The 21,779-nt window shown below is 39.3% G+C and overlaps 2 protein-coding genes across 4 annotated transcripts; one reads left to right on the top strand and one right to left on the bottom strand.

Annotated features, from left to right (window-relative positions):
* Window positions 1-9,984: 9,984 nt before the first annotated feature.
* LOC129776378 (syntaxin-5) lies at window positions 9,985-11,765 on the bottom strand. 3 transcript variants are annotated; one of them, XM_055781980.1, is made up of 4 exons: window positions 11,636-11,651; window positions 11,039-11,306; window positions 10,706-10,986; window positions 9,985-10,645 (listed from the first exon to the last, which is right to left on the bottom strand). In XM_055781980.1, exons 2-4 carry the CDS (start codon window positions 11,235-11,237, stop codon window positions 10,169-10,171), a joined length of 957 nt encoding a protein of 318 aa, XP_055637955.1. In that variant the 5' UTR covers window positions 11,238-11,306; window positions 11,636-11,651; the 3' UTR covers window positions 9,985-10,168. The 3 variants fall into 3 exon arrangements, with proteins under 3 accessions (XP_055637955.1, XP_055637954.1, XP_055637953.1); XM_055781979.1 differs by lacking the exon at window positions 11,636-11,651 and adding an exon at window positions 11,365-11,504; XM_055781978.1 differs by having other exon boundaries at window positions 11,039-11,765.
* A 5,036-nt stretch (window positions 11,766-16,801) lies between these two features.
* LOC129777329 (BOS complex subunit TMEM147) lies at window positions 16,802-17,860 on the top strand. The gene is made up of 3 exons (XM_055783557.1): window positions 16,802-16,988; window positions 17,059-17,200; window positions 17,271-17,860. Exons 1-3 carry the CDS (start codon window positions 16,912-16,914, stop codon window positions 17,739-17,741), a joined length of 690 nt encoding a protein of 229 aa, XP_055639532.1. The 5' UTR covers window positions 16,802-16,911; the 3' UTR covers window positions 17,742-17,860.
* Window positions 17,861-21,779: the final 3,919 nt, after the last annotated feature.

The following is a 21,779-nucleotide window of genomic DNA, read 5'->3' on the forward strand; positions in this document are numbered from 1 at the left end:
TCAGATTAAGGGGGATAGAGACACGAATTTCGGACGTTCCTCCGAGCTCCGAAAAAGTAAAACAAAGAATATTTTTACCATCCATTATATCACTATTTGTTTATCTATCTTTCAACAATAAAACAAAAATTGAACGGAAAAAAATATATCCATAATAAGAAGCTGATCAAGTGAGGGGGTTCAAAGAAAAGTTGTGCCATGGCGTACAAGGTTCCAGCACTTCTGGTTATCTGGAACAAACAAATCAAACAGATTCTGAATCAGTAAAGATGCCACTATCGCATGAACCTCGGACAAGTCAAAAACGTGTTTTTTGACAAAATGGCGGAAATTTGAAGAAAAAAATGCTGTTTAAAACATTTTTTTAAAGTTTCTTGATTTTTTTAAATAGTAAAGTTACGAAATTATGATTTTTTATAGGTTCATGCGATAGAGAGATGCATACAGATTGTATTCATATAAACATAGATCGGATAAGTAGAACTTGAGATATCGTGTAAGCCAGTTTGAAAAAACATGTTTCGAGAAAAACGCGTTTGAAGTTAATTGTTATGGCCGTACTAGATAATATATTGCATCACTAAAATGGCTATAACTTGGTAAATAATGAGATTTTCTAAAAGTCTCTTCTATGGTATATTCTTAAATGTATGAATTAGAGAAATATGAAGAAAAAATATATTTTTTTCATGTTTCTAGACAAGAATAAACTCCTCAAGAACGCAATATTATGCTAATTTCAAATCCGACCGGATTTCGGAATAAGGGTTAATTTTACCGAAAAATACTTGAAGGGACTTATCTCAATCTGCGATTCGTTTCATAAACGCGACGAAAATACATAATTAAAATCAACGATCCAGAACGCTCCTACACCCAAAATTAATTTTTAGCACATGTACTGGCATTCCGATTTATTACATTAAATGAGCCGAAAGATAACATAAAATGTTCTACTCCCCAATACATGTATATCATTTGTATAATATATATGCTAGAAAAAATATGAGGGAGCGAAACAGGAGACACATTTAAATGAAAGCATATGAAAGCTTTTCATATAGTTTGCCAAATACACGGCCCAGACAGAGAAAGATATATTCTCGTTCATGTTCTTCTTTATCGTCTTAGAAAACACCTTCCAACTTCATTTTATGATGAGGTGTAATATTGTCACGCTCCTTTATAATAGCGTTGGCAGTTATATGGATAGCGTGGGCGTGTAAAGTAACTTTACATTCCAACCGGCCTTGGTTTGATCCCCATTGACGTCGTATGGACTTTTTTTTTGCATAATCCCAAATGAAAAAAGAGAAAAGAAAACAGAAAGAGATGTCTGCTCGCATACATCTTCTTCTTCAATGGCACTAACGTTCCTAGAGGAACTTCGCCGTCTCAACGTAGTATTACTTGCGTCATTTTTATTAGTACTTAGTTGAGATTTCTATGCCAAATAACACGCCTTGAATGCATTCTGAGTGGCAAGCTCTAGAATACGCGTGATCACAGTGCAAGTCGGAGGAAATTTCTTTGACGAAAAATTCCCCCGACCAGAACGGGAATTGAACCCGAACCCCCGGCATGTTAGTTATGACGCTAACCACTCGGCCACGGGAGCACCTGCTCGCATACATACAAACCATTTTTAAGCTTTTAAAATAGCTCATTATTTGCGCATTTGACTCTCATGCACAGGAAATGGCATCTTTTCTGCCAAAGATGACATGTTTTCTGCCAACGCTAGTTTGGGTGTAGGGCACTTCTAAAACTCTACCCGCCTTACTCACCAGATATTGCATCTTCAGATTAATAACTGTTAAGATTCTTTTTTTTTTATCCAGTTCATTTATTTGTAAGGCTCAATCGCATAAGCTTTGCGGAGCCGCTAATTCAAGGTTTGTTTATACAAAGTTTCAACTAATTTCTATGTTTAGTAGGATTCGACCGAATACTCGCGGTTTACTCGAGGTTAAAAGGGCAACATTTTTGTGGGACGGGTCAGGTTGGGGATATGGATATGAGGTATCGTTGTCTCAACCGAGGGTTGCCGCACGCACTGTAGCATTGTGCATAATGACCAGGGATAGCATCTGGTGTTCGACTAGCTGTCGAGGGTGGGCGACGGTGAGATGGGGGGACAAGACAAACAAACTAATAACGAAAAAGAAAAACACAAAAGCATTAAATACTTATACTAGACCGTTTCACAAACATATAGATCAACTGCATATAGCAGATGTCGCGAGTTCCCAACACGTCTCTAACAGGAACATAGGGTTGTCTTCCTTGGACCTCAAGGGCATTCAAAAGGTACTCTCTGGCTGCGTAATTATCCGTACATTGCCAAACTGCGTGATCGATGTCATCGTAACCGTTTCCACACCGACAGACGTTGCTTTGAACAAGATTTATTCTGTGGAGATGCACATCTAGCGAGTAGTGGTTGGACATAAGTCTACTCATTACACGAATGAAGTCACGACTTAAGTCCAAACCTTTGAACCACGCTCTCGAAGAAACCTTTGGAATAATTGAATATAACCACCGCCCAAGACTTCCAGTGTCCCAATCGGTTTGCCAACTCAAGAGGGAACTCTGACGCAGTAATTGGAAAAATTCATCGTATGAACTCTGTCTATCAAACAATTCGCCTTCCTGTGCACCCACCTTTGCGAGAGTGTCCGCCTTCTCATTGCCAGGAATTGAGCAATGAGAGGGGACCCAAACAAAGGTTAACTTATAAGATCTTTCGATCAGTGCACTCATCTGCTGTCTCACTTTTGTGAGGAAATAAGATGGGTGCCTACTAGTTTTCATCGACTGGAGAGCCTCAAGCGAACTGAGACTATTCGAGAAAATGAAGTAATGGTCTGCAGGCTTGTTGGAGATCATCCCCAATGCGAAGTCGATTGCTGCCAGCTCAGCAACATAAATGGAACAAGGTTCCTGCAGTTTACGGAAGGCGCTTGAATTTTCATTGAAAACACCGAAGCCAGTGGATCCATTGAGGCGAGACCCATCAGTGAAGTATCTTTTCATGCAATTGACTTTTGGGTACTTTCGGTTAAAAATACGGGGACTGAAAGTTGGTCGAAGCTGATCTGAAATCCCAAGTATTGCTTGTTTCATCGACAGATCGTATTCAATTGAGGAACTGCTGATGGTGAAGTGAGCACGGTCTGGAGTAAACGATGGAAGACAAATATCTGATGAAATATAGTGATGATAAATTCTCATAAACCGAGATTGTATATTTAGATGAAGCATTTTATCAAAGTTTTCAATCACAAGTGTGTTCGTGATACCGCATTTCACCAGTATTCTGAGAGAAAGTTCCCAGAATCGGTTCTGTAGAGGAGTTACTCCTGCTAGAACCTCGAGACTCATGTTATGCGTTGAGTGCATACAGCCGAGAGCTCTACGCAGACAATGATATTGAATTCGTTCCAATTTTAGAAGGTGACTTTTAGCTGCTGAGAGAAAGCAGAAAGAGCCATACTCCAGAATAGATAGAATAGTTGTTTTATAAAGCGTTATGAGATCTCCCGGATGAGCTCCCCACCACGTGCCGCAAATCGAGCGGAGAAAGTTGACTCTTTTTTGACATTTTTGCTTCAAATACGTAATGTGGGTATTCCAAGTGCATTTTGAATCAAACCAGACACCAAGGTACTTGAAGGTCAATGATTGGGTAATGTTTCTCCCCAAAAGCTTAAGTTGCAATTGGGCTGGGGACCGCTTTCGAGTAAACACTACCAGTTCTGTTTTCTGCGGCGAGAATTCTATCCCTAAGTTCCTTGCCCAAGAAGACAAGTTATCTAGGGAATTTTGCAATGGTCTTTGCAAGTTTTCGGCATGGGGACCTCTGACGGAAACCACACCATCATCTGCAAGTTGTCTTAGCGTGCATTGTTCTGCCAAACAACTGTCAATATCTTTTACATAAAAATTATAAAGAAGGGGGCTGAGACATGAGCCTTGGGGTAGACCCATATAACTATTTCTGGAAGTTGTCAGCTGTCCAAGGGTGAAGTTCATTTGCTTTTCTGACAACAAATTGTACAAGAAGTTATTCAAAATTCCAGGAAGTCCACATCTGTTCAGATTGTCTGACAGAATTTCTATGGAAACTGAATCAAAAGCTCCCTTAATATCCAAGAATACTGAAGCCAGTTGCTCCTTGTGCGCAAAGGCCAGTTGAATATCTGTAGAAAGCAACGCTAGACAATCGTTTGTTCCTTTGCTCTTGCGAAACCCAAATTGTGTAGTTGATAGCAAATTATTTGTCTCGATCCATTGATCGAGTCTTCGAAGGATCATTTTCTCCAGCAATTTTCTAATGCACGAGAGCATTGCAATCGGACGGTATGAGTTATGATCAGACGCTGGTTTGCCGGCTTTTGAATTGCTATCACTTTGACCTGTCTCCATTCGGGTGGCACAATATTGTTTTCTAGTAGAGTATTGAATAAGTCTAGCAAGCGTCTTTTCGCGATATCGGGAAGATTTTTTAGAAGAACGAATTTAATCATATCGCTTCCGGGTGAAGAGTTGTTCAATGAAAGAAGAGCCATAGAAAATTCCAGCATTGAAAATGGTCTGTCCAGAGGTCCACCGCTCGGAGACGTTTCTCGAAGAATATGTTGGGCTGGAACTGAGTCTGGACAGACCTTTTTAGCGAAATCGAATATCCATCGGTTGGAGTATTCTTCACTCTCGTTGGTAGATGAGCGGTTACGCATGTTGCGAGCTACCCTCCACAAGGTGCGTATTGAGGTTTCACGAGAAAGACCTTCGATGAAATTGCGCCAGTAACCGCGTTTTTTTGCTTTAACTAGTTGTTTCAGCTGTATTTCAAGCTTTGAATATTCCTCGAAGTGTTCCATGTCTGCGAAAAGCTTTGAAAGCATCAGATTTTTTCAAATACAATTTTGTGCATTCATCGTCCCAGCCAGGAGTGGCTGGTTTTCTTTTAAATGAAACACTTGGAACTTTTCTTTTTTGTGCTTCCAGTGAGCTTTTATACAATAAATCGACGAAGAATCGATTTTCTTCCAATGGTGGAAGTATATCTATTGATTCGACACCGATTGTTACCGCCGTTGCAAATTTTTGCCAGTCGATGTTCCTTGTTAGATCAAATGGAACTCGAGATGGTTCCGTGGATTGCGGGCTACACTTGATTGATATATTGATTGGCAAGTGATCGCTACCATGGGGATCATTGATGACCTTCCACTGACAATCTAATGATAGCGAGTTTGAGCACAAAGATAGATCGAGTCGGCTTTCCCGAGCCGGAGGTTTTGCAATTCGTGTCACTTCACCAGTGTTCAAGATAGTCAAGTTGAAATCGTCACATAAATCGTAAAAAATAGCCGCCCTAGCGTCATCATAAAGATCGCCCCACCCAGTACCATGGGAGTTCATGTCACCCAAAATTAGAACTGGGGTTGAGAGAATCGAAATTAGATTCCAAAGTTGACTGCGGCTAATGGAAGTATTCGGGGGAACGTATACTGAAGCTATGCAGAGTTCTTTATTCTTTGCAGTTATTTGACAAGCGACGATTTCGACGTCTGATAGAGCTGGGAGAGGAATTTTATAGAAAGAGTAGCACTTTTTGATCCCTAAAAGTACTCCATAGGAATCATCTCTATCCAGGCGAATAATATTAAAATCGTGGAAGTTGAGTTCTGTGTCAGAAGAAAGCCATGTTTCGGAAAGAGCGAATATATCACAATCATAATTTTGAAGTAAAAATTTGAACGAGTCTAGTTTAGGCACTAGACTACGGCAGTTCCATTGTAGCACATTGATCATATCTTCTACTACGTTAGATGAATTATCCATCGAAAGATATGATTGATGCAAGGAGGGGCCATGAAGCAGTCAATTGCTTAAGATAAGACTTTAAAGATGGAAGCAAGGCAGAAATAAGGCTTCTGAGGGGGTCTTGAATTTTGAACGTGTTTAGTATGAAGTCCACAATGTCCGAAAAAGCTATCAATCCTCGATTAGACGCGAATTTTCTACGAGAAGATCGAGGAGCAGCGTTTTTATTTCTCTCTTCTCTGGGTAATGACGTAAAATCCTTGCTGCAACCAGGAACTGGCTGAGAAGGAGCCTTCGGATTCGTTTTTTTGCTACTATTACCCTTGGAATTAGACAATCTTCCGAGGGTCATTTTAGCTTTCTTACGGTGCACCATTGGTGAAGAGAGCTTTCTTTTTGATGATTCATCCTTTATTGAAGATTCTGGTGCAGCCGAAGTATGACCCTCATCAGAATCAGAATCCGATTCTTGAGATGATAAAACCGAAAATTGGTTTTCATTTTGAGCGGCTGATGCGGTCTTTAGCATTTCAGCATAAGTCCGCTTGGAGCGTCCAGCGATAGAACGCTTCACTTTATCGGAGTGCTGTTTGTACCTTGGGCACTCTTGTAGAGGGTGAGGATTCTCGCCACAGTGAATACATTTTTCCACTGTTTGAGTGCAAGAATCCTCACTATGTTTATCGCCACATTTGCCGCAACGAAATTTGTTGCCGCAGTGGCTAACCGAGTGTCCCAACTTTTTACATTTGGTACAATTATAAACCCGCGGTACAAACAGGCGCACTGGGAAAAAACATTTTCTACTTTCACATAGTTTGGGAGAACAGAACCTGCGAAAGTAACTCGAAAAGAGTGCGAGGGCTTATAAACTTTTTTATTTTCTTCCAAAGATGCTGAATGCAGATTTCTAACATCCAGGATCTTTACAAGATCTCCAATCATCGAGTTTTTTAAGGAACCCGACGCTTGTTTTAGTTCATCGACACTCAGACTCGCGTCGGTTACTACGCCTTCTATCTCCACTTCTCGAGAAGGGATGTAGATGTGATACTCCCTGTTAAAAACTTCGTGGTCAACAATCTTGTTGGCCACATCAAAAGTCGGTGCTTCTACACGCAGTTTGTCCGGTCTCTCTTTATGTATCGAGACGCCCTTATAATTACGCAGCAAATCTCTTGAAATATCAAGAGTTCTCAAAGCTTTTTCCTTGGGCCGAAAGAAAACAACCCATGGTGCCTTCGAGGACTGTTGATAATAACGCGTCCGCGCAACATTGGCATCAGCAGATGTCATAACGGTTGCGCAGACGGTGCGCAACCGCCTATGAAAACGAAAAAAAACTCGCACGCACACACACAACTCACACGCACACACTCGCGCAAAAACTCAACTTAAAACTAACTTAGACTAAAAACTAACTTAAACTAAAAACTAGCTCAAATCAAAAACCTTCTTGAAAAAAAACAATAATTTCGTAAAAAAAAATTAATAAATAAAAACTCAATAAAAAAATTTAGTCTGATGAGTTCGAACAACTTGAACAACCCTATTCAGGGAGCTATACAACGCTGCACGCTACGGTATAAGCACAATAGCGAGACGGCAAAACTATTCTATTGTACTTCTCTGTTTGATGTTTGGTGAAGATACAAATGTGACGCTCAATGGAACCAATTCACAGAACACCGGTCCAGCGTCGCTGGAGAGGTGCTGCTTCCTCGCTGTTCCGGATGCGTTGGCACTTAACTTCTCACCAATGGACGAAAGAAAAAAAAACAACAACCAAAAATCACTTTGGCGGAGGGGGAAAAAACTTTTCAGCTTCGATATTGTAGCGGAGGACGGACAATGTGTGTCCGTCTCTTGCAAATAATCGACGAGGAATGAGTTAAGATTCTTGTAAGAACTTCAACCTACTGCACAGCATAAGTTCTGAGAGGATGGAATTCTCAAGTTGCACGAAGGATGCTGAAATATTCAGGAAAAAAACGGTGCATCTATGATCGAAAAATGTATGTCTACAAAAATATGCTTTTGGTTTTTTCCTTAGAATCGGCACGAATTTTTCAGGACAATATTTAGCATGATTCAACAATTAAAGGTTGTAGGTCAAAGGAATCATCGATCACGATGATACTGCAGATGTTTTGTTTTTACTAGGTTCATTATAACCATCAGGCACTACCGAACCTGTAAAAGCGAAAGTCATTGATGTTCAGACGAGAAAATTCTGTTTTCAAACAAAGTGCTTGATTTGGGGGTCTTCGTAGCCACTTGGTTACGCGTTCGCTTACTAAGCGATCGATCGTGAGTTCAAACTCAGGGCCTCAATTGTGACCATCTTTGTGTTATTATAGAATAACTACGTCCACGCAACCATCATCAGCGATGAAGATCGATCCACGGTCGAAATAAGATCGATTCATCCATACAACTGCTCTGCTCTGCGAAGAAACATCGGGCTGCTGTTCTATAAATAACCCAACAATGATCAATATCAACTGTCTCCGCTGTCCGGTCTGCTGAACAATGGAAGAACAGATAGAATACCCTTACGCCTAAATGGCTACTACAGTGTAATTTACCATAATGTAATGGAACAGAAAACCTAACGCCTAAATGGCTACTACTACTACTGTGTAATTTACAATTTATAGGAACATTAACATATGTACATGTACACGATTAAAACCCGGCTCCGTTACAGATAAAATGCTAATGAGCCTAATAAATAAATAAATGGGGGAAAAAAAAGTGCTTGATTTAATTGTCTGATTTTTTGAAAACTCAAACAGCCAGCCAGCTTTAATAAAAATACTCGAGAATAAGTTCACAATCGATATTTTAAAATGGATATGGAGATAACGTAAATGGAATTCGGAAGAAAATAATGAGCTCCCGGACAATGTTGAAAAAAATTGAAGATTTCAAGACAAATCGTTACCATTGGTAAGGCTATAATTTTTATCAATAAAAATATGGAATAGAAAATAGAAACAAACTTGAAATGAAATTTAAGCGGAAAAAAATAAAATTGCTTGATTTTTTTCTCAAAACCGGAGGAATATCCACGTGGACAACAGGGGGAGGGGTATAAGGGATGTCCACGCCTGTCCACGTGGTATGTGGACAGCCCCTTACTTTCTCATACTCAAGATAAGTCGTCAATCATAGCATCAAAAAATTAGGTGATTGTTGCATCGTGGCAGAACCAATGCACGTGGGAGCAGATACAAATGGGTTTTCAGTGTATCGAAGATGCTATTTGCACATACGGGTTATGAAGCACGCACGTACGCATACAAATATCCATATATCGATGGTTTGAAGCAACTAAACATACACACACTTAACTCCGTTTTGCGTTCTTCTCAACAGCCCTTTCTGTTAGCATTGCCGGTCTAGATTAGCTTTGCTTTTTTTTATCCCTTTTGTTTATTTTAGGCTCATTAGCATTTTAGCTGTAACAGAGCCGAATTTTAATCGTGTACATGTCACATATTTATCATATCTATAATTAGCACATTACACAGTTGCCATTTTTCGGCGTTAGAGTATTCCCTTCTATACCATTGCAAATGGTACATATTTACACAGTAGCCATTTAGGCGAAAGAGTTTTCTATCTGTTCTTCCATTATCCACAGTTAAGACTGGACAGCGGAGACAGTCGTTGATCCATTGTTGAGTTATTTATAGAACAGCAGCCCGATATTTCTGCAGAGCAGAGCAGTTGTATGGATGAATCGATCTTATTTCGACCGTGGATCGATCTCCATCGCTGATGATTGTTGCGTGGACGTAGTTATTCTGTAACAACACAAAGATGGTCAATGGGGGCCCTGAGTTTTGAACTCACGATCGATCGCTTACTAAGCGAACGCGCAACCAATGTGGCTACGGAGACCCCCAGCTTTGCTTTCATGTATGGAAAAATGGAAATGCTTATAGTTTTCATGAATTTCAACCATTTACACACCAGGGGATTGTAATGTATGGCATATCAAACAAATCTTAGGGAATTTCCGACCTGTAACCTGTTTTCTGATTTGGCACCCTTAATTAGAGACGTAGTTCTACGTCAAAAAAGATTCACAAAGGAATACTCTACTTAATTTTAAAATATTGAAACACAACACGACTTAAATTATATTATAATGCATAACTATTTTTACTTCGATTAATATTGTTCCAATATTTACATCAACAACAAAATCAATTGTATCGGCCAGCCAAAGTATGTCCACACCAATTAGTACCTTCGTGTAGAGTACGTAATAACAATTAATAAATCGCTGCATACACAGACTACATAGCGTATTTATGCCAGCTCATGCAAGAAAGATCACAAAAAATATGAAGAACAATATGAGAATGCCGAATATTTTGATCATCAACCAGCGATTTTTTGTAACCGATTGGAAGTACTTCAGAATCTCCCCATGGGCTGCCTCGACATTCATTTCGACATCTTGCAAATTTGTGTCGATGCGTTCCACCATTTCTTCTTGTTCCTTCACCATGTGGGCAAGTTGTTGAAAAATACCGCCGAGTTCAACAATCGTACTCTCAATGTTTTGCATCGTTTCAGCTCGTTCTTGTACGTAATTATCGGATTCATCGTAAAGCACAAGCTGTTGCTGTTGTTGTTGCTGCTGCTGTAGCAGAGGCACTCTTTCAGAATTTGAGCCAACAGTCATATTCATATCGATGCTGACTTGATCCTGTTCCTGTAGTAGTAGGCTACCTTGCGTTGATCCACGCATCGCAGAAGGCGGTAAACTGCTCGAAATGGGGCCTTGACTAAACTGTTTATAAATGAAAATAACTGTGAAATTCATTTATGAAAAAAAAACATCAATTCGAACCTGGTCGCGACGATTTTTCTGTTGTTTGAGGTTTTCCGTCCGCACTTCCAGCACCTGCTTGAAGTCGGAACTCATGTTGGCCAGTTTTGCTTGCAGCGCAACAACCATATTCGAGGAATGCGATAGCAGATGTTTGCCAGTGTTGGACTTTCGTTGAGATTTGGATACCTCTTGTAAACGGGCAATTTGTTGATTCAATGAGTTCAGATCACCTTTGATGATATACGTTAATTCTTGTATTTCTGCTGGTCTGTCGTCGAACAATGTCTTGCGTTTGGCCACTGAAACAAGACAATTACCAAAAACATTCTTCCGAATTATAAGAAAACCTACGTAATGTTAGTTTCTCCAGTTTCGCGTAAGTGCTTGCAACATTCTTCCCTATATGTTTTGCAATCATCATGAACTCCGAATAGCTCTGAAGTTGCTTCGCTTTCCGAGGATCACGTAAATTCACTGCGCGCTGAATATTCCTGCCTTGCAGTGATCGGATTGCATTGGCAAATTCCGTTGATCGATCTCGGGCCGTCATGATGAACTCCGGTTCGTTTTCTTTGTCTTCGTCTTCAGTAAAAATTTTGCTGACAGTTGGCGGTTGTTTCTGCAAATCAAAAGAATCGATTCCTATTGTGTTAGAGCTGATCACGCTTGAGAGGAACTTCTGTGGAATTTTCGGAAACCAACTGCTTCCTGTTGCCTCCGGGTATTTCGGTTTTTCCTTATAATCTTCCTTCTTTTGATAGTTGTCTCCAGCACTGTTGCCTATAGTAACCACTGAAAAATGTTCATCATTTTCTTCTGGGCCAAAACGACGTCTAGCCTTTGATTGCATCTCATAATCATCACCATCAAACAGAAAGTTTACAGTTCAAGGGCTTCAACCAATTATACGTTTCAACGAAAAAGCAATCTAAATAATACTTTTATAACCTTCTCATGATTCGAAGATGCATAAAATAAGTAATATAGGTCGTAAAATAGTAGTAAAAACACTATTTCGAAAAATGCTCAACAATATGACGTGGAATAATAAAGTTTACAGAATTATAATTTTTGCCAAGGCGCGTAGAAGTATATCCTAAGGTGGGCCAACTTGCTAAAACCACTCTTCAGCCATCTTGGAAATCTACTGTGTTTTGTTTGTAAACAAAACACAATACGCTTGTGCCGGAGCTCGCTCGTGATCAGTCTGTCTCTTTCACGCTTCAAGGAAATAATTCCCCTTCTGCTTTCTTCCGTACTGTTTTCATATACCGCTCCCCTAACCAACTTAGTGACGAAACGGCCTCACCTAGTACCATAGACCCGTCTTGGCTAAAATCACTCTTCAGCCATCTTGGGAGTCTACTGTGTTTTGTTGGTAAACAAAGCACAATACGCCTGTGCCCAAGCTCACTCATGATCAGTCTGTCTCTTTCACGCTTCAAGCAAATAATTCCCCTTCTGCTTTCTTCCGTACTGTTTTCCTATACCGCTCCCCTAACCAACTTAGTGACGAAACGGCCTCACCTAGTACCATAGACCCGTCTTGATTTTTGCTATGACAAATAGTTGACAGCACTTTGTTTCTAGTGTGATGAAGAAGGTAAGCCAATTTGTTTATGTGTGGCGGTGGCTGATGGTTCTTGAATTATCATCATCATCATCATCATCAATATACTCAGAACAAATATTTGGTAAATATAAATTATGAACCTCAACATGAAAGAATCGTTCCGGTAGCCTAACAAATATCGAGATGGCATAACTTTGGGTGTGCCAATAAGGCGTGGTACACAAATTACGTATCGCTGAAAATACGGATTCCGGACCCCTTCCCCTATGTAACAATAAGTAACGCAAGACAAAACCCCACTCCCTTAAGTTACCTAACTTCAACATCATTTGTGTACAAAGTGGGTTGAAATTTTTCATAATATTTAAGCTTTTATTTAGTAATGTAATTATTAAAAGGCACTAAGGGTTCGAAAGGAACTTCACCGTTCCATCATAGTTTTATTACTTGTGCCATTTTTATTAGTAAAGTATAACCCTGATTATCTAGCCAAGTTCAACACGGATGACGCGATAAATGACAAAATGAACACTAAAAAAAGATATTTTAGCTTGAAAACTATTAGCGAATTCGTTTTTGTTCAGTTTCAACCCCAGTGCCGCACTGCTGTCAGAGCGTTTTTTTATTCACTCAGTTTCACACTCAGTCGCAGTCGCAGTCGCAGTCGCAGTCGCACTAGTTCGCCCCGAAACTTTTGTTAGTCTCGCACTGAGATGTTTCACGGGTTGACACTCGGGTTAACCAATACAACTATACTGAACTGTTCCGAGTATTGTTTTGGAAAATCTAAAAATAAAGACTATGAAAATGGAAAACCTGCTGCTTTTGCTTTTGTATTATTGGAATCGTAATCCAATTCGGATTCTGATTTTGAAGAGTATATTCAAGTAGACGGCATTATGTTACGTGTGCTTTCATTTGAGGCGAAAAAAATAATGAATATTCAGGTGGAATAAACCTGCTTTCAAAATCAAAATTATGAATGAAAATTTACTTTAACGTATCGAATATTTATTTGATGTGATGAAATGAGAGGTTTTTTTCCGATATCGCAGAAACATATTGAACGAAAACTGTGTCTAATGATGATTTTATATTATAAAAGTAATTATTTGTGGAACAAACAGGAAATGCATCGACAAATGGTCAAGTGAGTGTCAGAACTACATGTGTTAGGTAATCAAACAATATGAAGTAAAAATTTTCATTCAAACTTTTATATTTTTACACTGCACTTGGCCCTTCTGATCTGATAGAGAATAATTTAGAGAGGTTTTTTTTCCGATATCGCAGAAACATATTGAACGAAAACTGTGTCTAATGATGATTTTATATTATAAAAGTAATTATTTGTGGAACAAACAGGAAATGCATCGACAAATGGTCAAGTGAGTGTCAGAACTACATGTGTTAGGTAATCAAACAATATGAAGTAAAAAAATTCATTCAAACTTTTATATTTTTACTCTGCACTTGGCCCTTCTGATCTGATAGAGAATAATTTACCTCCCAAGCATTAATATCGCCACCAGACGTCGACACTGTACATTTGTCGTCGCAAATATAAACAAATCAGACTATATAACGCACACCAACAAACCACCGCATTCGTGAACTGAAAACGTTTTACTTTGTAAGTTTGGCACTGACTCAGTTTTAAAAACGAATTCGCTATATGTTCTATCGGTACAGAAACCATCGAACTCTATACCAGTGACCAAATAACGTAAAAGCCATAACCAAAAAAAGCATGAGCCTACCACTCACTGACAAATTCCGGGAAGGCCTATAGTTTTACTATGAAACAACTCACTGTCGTGAATAATCCGCACCGCGGATCATCCGCTCGCGGATAATCGTGGTTCTACTGTACATAGTTGAGATTTATATGCCACAAAACACGCCTTGAATGCAATCTGAGTGTCAATCTCAAGAAAACGCGTGTACCGGTCGGAAGAACATTCTTTGACGTGAAATCTCCCGACCAGAACTGGAATCGAATCCGAACCCCCGGCATGATCTACTCGATCATTGAGCATTGAGGGCACAAGGCAGATAATCGGATATTCCCGTCCGGAATATCTTATACTTATGACAGACATACAGCTGTACTACCGTTGTACTTCGAAAATTGTATGTCTGACACCATGTACAGCGCTAGAACCATGCAAGCAACTCGGTACAATCGCTGTATCTGTACCGACCTGTTTCTCCGTTGTACATGGCTACAGTTGTACTGTGCGCAGCGCCATAGACGGTTAGTGGTGGGTAACATGAATAAGCCGAATCAAAACACTTGGTAAACACTCTTTTCATTGGCTTTCTCTCAGATTGGAAGCTTGTTTGTTGTGTTGAAATATGTGCTAAAAATTGGTCAAATTTCTGATTGTCAGTTCAACATGTAATACAGTGTAGAACCACAGTATGTGTGTCATGCTACCGTGTACCTGTACAACGCTGTACACGTACAACGCTAGTACAGCTGTATGTCTGTCCATGGTATTAGGTAGCCGTGATCCTGATCTTCTGCTTCATCTATACCTGTTCGTCAGAAACGCCGAAGTCAGCGTACGTTTAATGATGTTTCCTCCGTTGTATCCATGTATCATATCCCTCCTATCCGATCGATAAACTTTTACTCAGTCGCGGCAATGCATACACATACTCTTTACAGATACAAACGATATGGGCCGAAGGTTGTGCAGGCCACTGATCTTTTACCAAGAGCTGAGGATTGTACCGCACATCACAACTCTACACGAGCTGATGATTGTACCGGCTAGTGACCATTCAACACTGGATTCCGAGAGAGACGCACCACGCTAGATATGGTGTAGAAAAAAAAAAAAGAAGAGACTAGGGGGCGTTGCTGTTTAATGTTTAGCTGTATCTCAATAGGAAGTATTCCGTGTTGGGCACATGTACAAAACATTGGAGACTACAACATCCCCATTATGACAACAAATTGTAACCTAACCTCAAGCCAACCACGAATAATCGGTTACATATTACTAGCATAGCTTGTAAGAAATATTGTCAAAATATTGTACCCCCGGCCCCATCAGGCTAACGCCGCTACATTTTTTATATTTTTTTCTTGAAAGCTGAAGATGTTTTACATAACATATCCAAAAATCTGAGAGATTTTCTTTTGTTTTAAAGCTATGATTTTTCAAAGTTAACCGATTGTCCAAAAAATCACATTTTCCTTTTTTTTTTACAAAAATGCCTTTATTCAAAAAATCATAACTTTTGATCTACTTAACCGATTCATATGATCGACATATCAAATTGAAGCCAATGGGCTATTCTTTTTGTAACGCCTAACACTAAAACGTAACACTCGCTAGAACATTACATTTCTTAAGTTTCTATTTACTGTTCATTGAGCTATTGCAACTAAAACATCTAAACTTGAAAAAATCATAACTCAAAAACGAAAAACAACACCTATTTGATTTCTGGATATGTTATGTGAAAAATACTTAACTTTCAAGAAAAAATATAAAAAAATAAATCGCCCTTGGTCTAATTATCATGGAAACAAAATTCAATTTTATGCAAGTGCAGTAGAATAATTCATGGCCCTTAATTTGATATAACGATCACCGAAATCGGTGTAGTAGTTCAAAGTTATGATTTTTTGAAAAAAGTCCTTTTTGGAAATAAGACTGAAGACCATCTCATTGGATTTAATTTGTTCATCTGAATCGGCCCTTCAAAAAAGTTCAAAAGTTATGAATTTGTCATTTCTGAAAAGAAGAGGAAAAAATTGATTTTTCGGACCATTGGTTAATTTAAAAAAAATCATATCTTCAAAACGAATAAAAACACTTCTCTGATTCTTGGATATGTTATGTAAAAAAATTGAAGGAAAAATTTAAAAAAAAGCACCCTTGGTCCCGGAACCATGAAAACCATAAAAAAACAAATACAATCAATAATTATGAAAACGAAATCCGGTTTTTTTTAAAGATAATTGAAAATATCGTTTGGCCTCCCTGATGCGATTAGAGAGTGGGAATACATTCTTTTAGGGTGGTTTAATCCGCGTTGACGGCATTGAGCTTCGTATTACGAAATGGGGGAGCAGGCATGACAATATGGGTTTGCAAAAGACATAAACGTGCTTTTAAAATAAAAATTATGAATGAAAATTATTTTTACCAAACCAAATTAGTACTCTAGGTAAACTAAAATCACTTTTGCTTGCAAGTAGTAAAAAAATATCATACACAAATTGTGTTTAAAGATAATTTTGTATTATAATGGCAAGTTTTGGTGAGAATATCTGAAAATTGATAGAAAATAGTTTAAATTGGGGTCAGAACAGCGTACTTATAGAAGGCAAATAACGCAAAGAAAAAAAATTCATTCAAATTTTAGCAATTTAAAACTGCCTTAGGGTCGACTAATCTGATAGTGAATAGTTGACCTCATACAAACTAATATCGTATCCAGATGTCGACACCATTCCGCCGTCAACGCGATTAAATTTGACAGGTGAGAGCACCTTCTCTTTCACGTTCCAATCAATCGGCAATTTGACTTTCATCCTTTCATCGTGTAATCTAATTAATAGGGTGCATATGTGCACCACATATTAATTTTCGACTTATTTCTTTAAAAAAACCCAAAAAACTAACAGAAAATGACGCTTTATCATTTTGGTAACTGTGTAGCACTGGTTTACGTACCTTATTATATGACATATAAATATTCGGGATTGTACGTTTTCGAGAAATTAAGTTATTCGTACTGATATACTTTTTAATCCTCAATTTCTATTTATATGTAGATCCGAGTATGGCGCTTTTTGGAAGTGTATTCAAGCTGGTGGCATCTACATTTTCACTCAGTTGTGCAAAATGTTGGTACTGGCCACATTTTTCCCCGACACAGAAAGCTTCTCTGGGGGAGAGCAATTCAACCTGATTGCGGTGAGTTTGGGATGTCCCGTAATGCCTTACAATATATTAAAATAATGCCATACTCATCTATTATCCACAGGAATTCCTCCGGTGTAGTGTAGATTTGGTCGATCTACTTGGACTAGCATTCGTATTATCTAAAATTCCAGGGAAGGGCCACAGTAAATTGATTACCGCCGGTCTGGGTTGGGCGACTGCGGAGGTGATTCTATCTCGTGGTCTCACGCTGTGGGTGGGCGCCCGAGGAGCGGAATTCTCATGGATATATATTCAACGGTGTCTCGAATCGAACATTCTTCTGGTACAACACTTGACAACCGCAACGCTATTGTGGCTGTTCTCAAGACATGACCTGGAAAAGCGAGCTGTTCCACTGGTAGTCATGCTCCTGGTTGCGATTTCTTTCCGTGGCGTCTGGCTAGAAGGAGCGCTACAGGCTCTGCTCGCGGGTCCTTGGGTAGCCCTAGCTGTCAAAGCGATTGTTATTGCTTGCATAGGTTTTGTTACGCTCCATATTTATTCAGGTCTGGCACAATCAATCGGATTGTAACGGTGTTATGTTTTAGTGGAGTTTTTCTCGCCTTAGTTTCTAATTCTGCAGAGTCTAGTGAATATATTTCAGTTTAAAGTATCCGCAAAAAAGAACAATAAAAATATGTTGGTCAAAAATCGTGTTCCCACACTTGGTCTCTATTCGGAAATTGCAAAGAACTTTTATTACACAGCCATAATTGTATAAGCCCATTGACAGTTTCATGTACTAATTAAAATGATGTTATTAATGAAAGTCAGATGGTATTGTTGTATTTTGTTTTCCAAAATTAAGAGTGGAATAAGCTTTTTGTGGCACGGCTGCACTATCGTTATTCGAACGCTATCTTCTTTAAAAGAAATCTTTTTTTTTTAATTTATTGTGTATTCAGACCCATTCCTACAAACCTTGAACACTTTTATACGCGTTTTTTCCATTCACGAAAAATTCCTTCGAACAATTTAGAGGAGAAACTCGTGATATTGAAGATATAAAATTCCTTCTATTTTTTTCTGGCGAGAAACAGTTACCGACTGACCTTGCGATAACTACTAGTAGCCTTCCAATATTTGGCCTACTATGTGCAACTAGCTATCAATGAACAAATTTATCTAGAGAATTTTGCTTCACGGGTATTCTCGAACAGAGCGCATCAATCTACCTATTTTACTTTTACGTGTATTTACTGGCTACTGGCCAATAACTACATTGACTGAAAATTCCCGGGATTTTTCATGAAAACAATCGTTTTTTTTTTGGGCGTAGCTCTATTTGCTCCTCAACATAGTTTCCTTCTAGGAAACCTAAACACCTAAACAACTGTGAACAAATAAACGAAATGTCATGAAACTTCACACATAAGCTCGTGACAGATGAACCTCTCGAAATGAATCTAGTTCATTTTTAGTAGTGCCTTCTGTTGAAAAGTCCCGGGACTTTTCAGCCCACGTAGTACATCTACAACATTCTCGTTCCTGGTCGGCAACACTCCAATCGCCCCTAACACCCGCAGATCAGGCATACTCGTCGACAGTACACATCCAACGCGTGCGGGGTTTGCCTCAAAGTTGACGGTAAATTCTCAGAGCAAATTTTGTGCGGAGTTGCATGCTACGAGACCTCAGCTAGCTTCGCAATCCGAAAAAGACCCTGTTCGCAGTCGCTATCCGCATCTTTATCTCACATAATTCATCGATAAACTTCAAAAGTATCTCCAACCAACACCATCTAAGTACCAACACCTGATGAGCTACCTCGCTCTCGGACAGCAACCATGTACTTCATTCTGGCAGAGGTAATCCTCACAGCTTGCCACTTAAAAGGCACACAAAGACCTCCACTGCAGATCTACGGTTGACGCCGATGATGTCGATGTCGTCCGCGAAGTTGAGACTTCGGGATGATGGACCACTGCTTTGCACGTCTACTAGTCGTACTACATCTTCCAACGCTATGTTAAACAGCAGGTTCGGGAGTCCGTCACCTTGCTTCAGACCGTCTAATGTCATAAACGAATCCGATAGTTCCCTCTGACGCTTGAAGCGAAACCGTTATTATTTGTTAGAGGCGAATGAACTGAAAAGTTTAAAACCTCTATAATTCATCATCAGTCAGTCAGGCATAATCAGTTTGGTTGGGAAACCATGTTTGAGTATAAGCTGACACAACTCGATGTGCTTAACTGAATCCTACGTCGCCTTGATGTCTATGAACAGATGATGTATTTGCAAGTTATATTCTCTGAACTTATCGAGGATCAGTCGGAACGCCTCTCTCTGAAACCGCATTGGAACCAGACAAAGGGTTCTTGCAGCGGCCTCAGCCTATGGAACAGGATGCGGGGCCGAATCATGTATGTGGAATTGAGGAGGGTTGTGCCACGGTAATTGTGGAATTGAGAAGGCTTATGCTTTGGTAATTGCTACAGTTGAGACGGTGTCCTTTCTTGTAGATAACTGGTTCTTTCAACCAGTCCGAATATAATTTTTACTCGGTCCATACCCTCAGAATGATCTGATGAAAAGCCCTGGTACATGAATTTAGGGGTGCAGAATGAACCGAATTTATATGAATAAATATGATTGATGATTGCGAATGTTTGTCGACTTTCCTCTTCAGCACCGGGTGCGAAAGCTTCACTCGACGCCACTGCCCCTTGATCTGTCGTGTTAGATTTGCTGCCACCAACATGTGACCTCTGGCCAGGTTGTTTTCATTCGTCAAACTCTGGCATCAAACCACCCGCTGTGTGTAGCAGCTGCTGTCTCGCTCTGTAGTTCTGACCGTGTCGTGGATGTGCTTCGTTTGCTAGTCAACTTTTCGGGAGTGTTCCTCAGCAACTCCTTCGGTTGATAACCGCTGTGTGCTCAGCGGTACTTTCCTTGTAGATCTTGATTTAGATAGTTGGATAACCTGACCCGAATATTACATATAAAGAGATAGTGATCTGCGACAACTTTTGGCCCTCGAAAGGTCCTCATATCGATGACGTTTAAGAAGAGGTGACCGTCAGGACATGGTCGATCTGAGAGTAGCCCTATTCGTTTAGGTGTTTCCAGGTGTGCTTTCGAATATTTCAGTGTGCGAGGTAGGCACTACAGATTGCCATTCTTCTGGCTGCGGCGAATTTGACTAACCTCAGGCCATTTTGATCGTGATAGAGTGGAGGCTTTCTTTACCAACAACCAGGCGGAAAAAATCCTCTCGGCCAACCTGTGCGTTTACGTCTCCGATGACGATCGCAGCTAAAGATATAAAATAAATCGCGGAGCATATAGACGAAGATTTGCATTCTCTGGCTCAGTGGCTTAAATTTAAACAATTGAAATTAAATGTTGGCAAAACAAAATACATGTTAATTTCTTCATCAAACTCCAGTCTTGACGTAAATTTTGCAATAGATGGTGAGACATTAGAACGCGTGAAAGAAATCAAGTATTTATAAGTTATCATTGATGGCAATTTAACTTTTAAGTCTCACATCAATAATGTTATCAAGAAGATTGCCAAGAAGTACGGCGTTTTGTGTCGTTTAAAGAAAGAGTTGACAATAAATAGTAAAATTAAATTATAGAAATCGTTGATCTCACCACACATAGACTTTTGCTCGTCGATCCTGTTCCTTGCAAACAATACACAAATAACGAGATTGCAGCGTTTACAAAATAAGGTTATGCGTTTGATTTTAAGATGTAGTAGATACACTTCCTCTAATTTGATGTTGGACGCGCTACAGTGGTTATCTGTGAAGCAAAGAATTTATTACATGACAATGGTGTTTATCTTTAAAATTTTAAACGGTATGCTGCCTCGATATTTGTGTGATCGAATTGAAAGAGGAAGTGATGTTCATAGATACAATACAAGAATCGTGAACGATGCTAGGACACAAAACTTTATGTTTACTAGGTCGCAGAACTCGTTGTTATATAAAGGGATAAATTTTTACAATTCGATGCCCATAGAAATAAAACGTGCGGCAACAATGGCAGAGTTTAAGAAAATGTGTATTTCACACGTGAAATCTGTTTTGTGAACAGGTTTTTAATTTTGAAGAAAATTTTTCGTTAAATTATTTACTTATGTTTCCAATTATTTGAAATTACAAAATTTTATTCACAGGTGTCATAAACTACCATGTTCATACTGATGATGATGATGTTTTTCTTTTCAATTTTTTATTGCATATTTCAAGAAAAAAAATAACTAGAGTTGTCTACGAAAGTTTGAGCCTCGCGCGCGTTTGGTGAGCCTGGACTATGTTAATAATGAACACTGGCAGAAAACTGATACACAATGAATTTGTTGTAGGGTCTGTAGTGGAAGCTGGAATGGGGATAGCTCATTCAGGATTCTTGAAAACTGTCTTTTTATCAGATAGTTATATCAAGTATTTCTGAATTGTGGCAGATCTCTTTTATGTTCTAAGCAGAAACTATCAGACATTGGGTTCAATTCCCAATCAGTCAAGGATCTTCCCGGGTTGGAAATTTTATTGACATGTCTTGAAAAAACTTTGGGCCTGAAGTTGAGATTATGTCGAAACGAATTGGAACA

The sequence above is a fragment of the Toxorhynchites rutilus genome, chromosome 3, assembly GCF_029784135.1.
Source record: "Toxorhynchites rutilus septentrionalis strain SRP chromosome 3, ASM2978413v1, whole genome shotgun sequence".
Classification (NCBI taxonomy): domain Eukaryota; kingdom Metazoa; phylum Arthropoda; class Insecta; order Diptera; family Culicidae; genus Toxorhynchites; species Toxorhynchites rutilus.

Excerpts from the sequence above, each read along its gene's own strand:
- LOC129776378 (XM_055781978.1), bottom strand. The coding sequence starts at position 11,537 with ATGCAATCAAAGGCTAGACGTCGTTTTGGCCCAGAAGAAAATGATGAA. Across the intron at positions 10,987-11,038 it reads ACTGGAGAAACTAACATTAC|TGGCCAAACGCAAGACATTG; the intron begins GTAGGTTTTCTT and ends GTCTTGTTTCAG. Across the intron at positions 10,646-10,705 it reads AGAAAAATCGTCGCGACCAG|TTTAGTCAAGGCCCCATTTC; the intron begins GTTCGAATTGAT and ends ATTTATAAACAG.
- LOC129777329 (XM_055783557.1), top strand. The coding sequence starts at position 16,912 with ATGACGCTTTATCATTTTGGTAACTGTGTAGCACTGGTTTACGTACCT. Across the intron at positions 16,989-17,058 it reads ACATATAAATATTCGGGATT|ATCCGAGTATGGCGCTTTTT; the intron begins GTACGTTTTCGA and ends ATTTATATGTAG. Across the intron at positions 17,201-17,270 it reads AGCAATTCAACCTGATTGCG|GAATTCCTCCGGTGTAGTGT; the intron begins GTGAGTTTGGGA and ends TATTATCCACAG.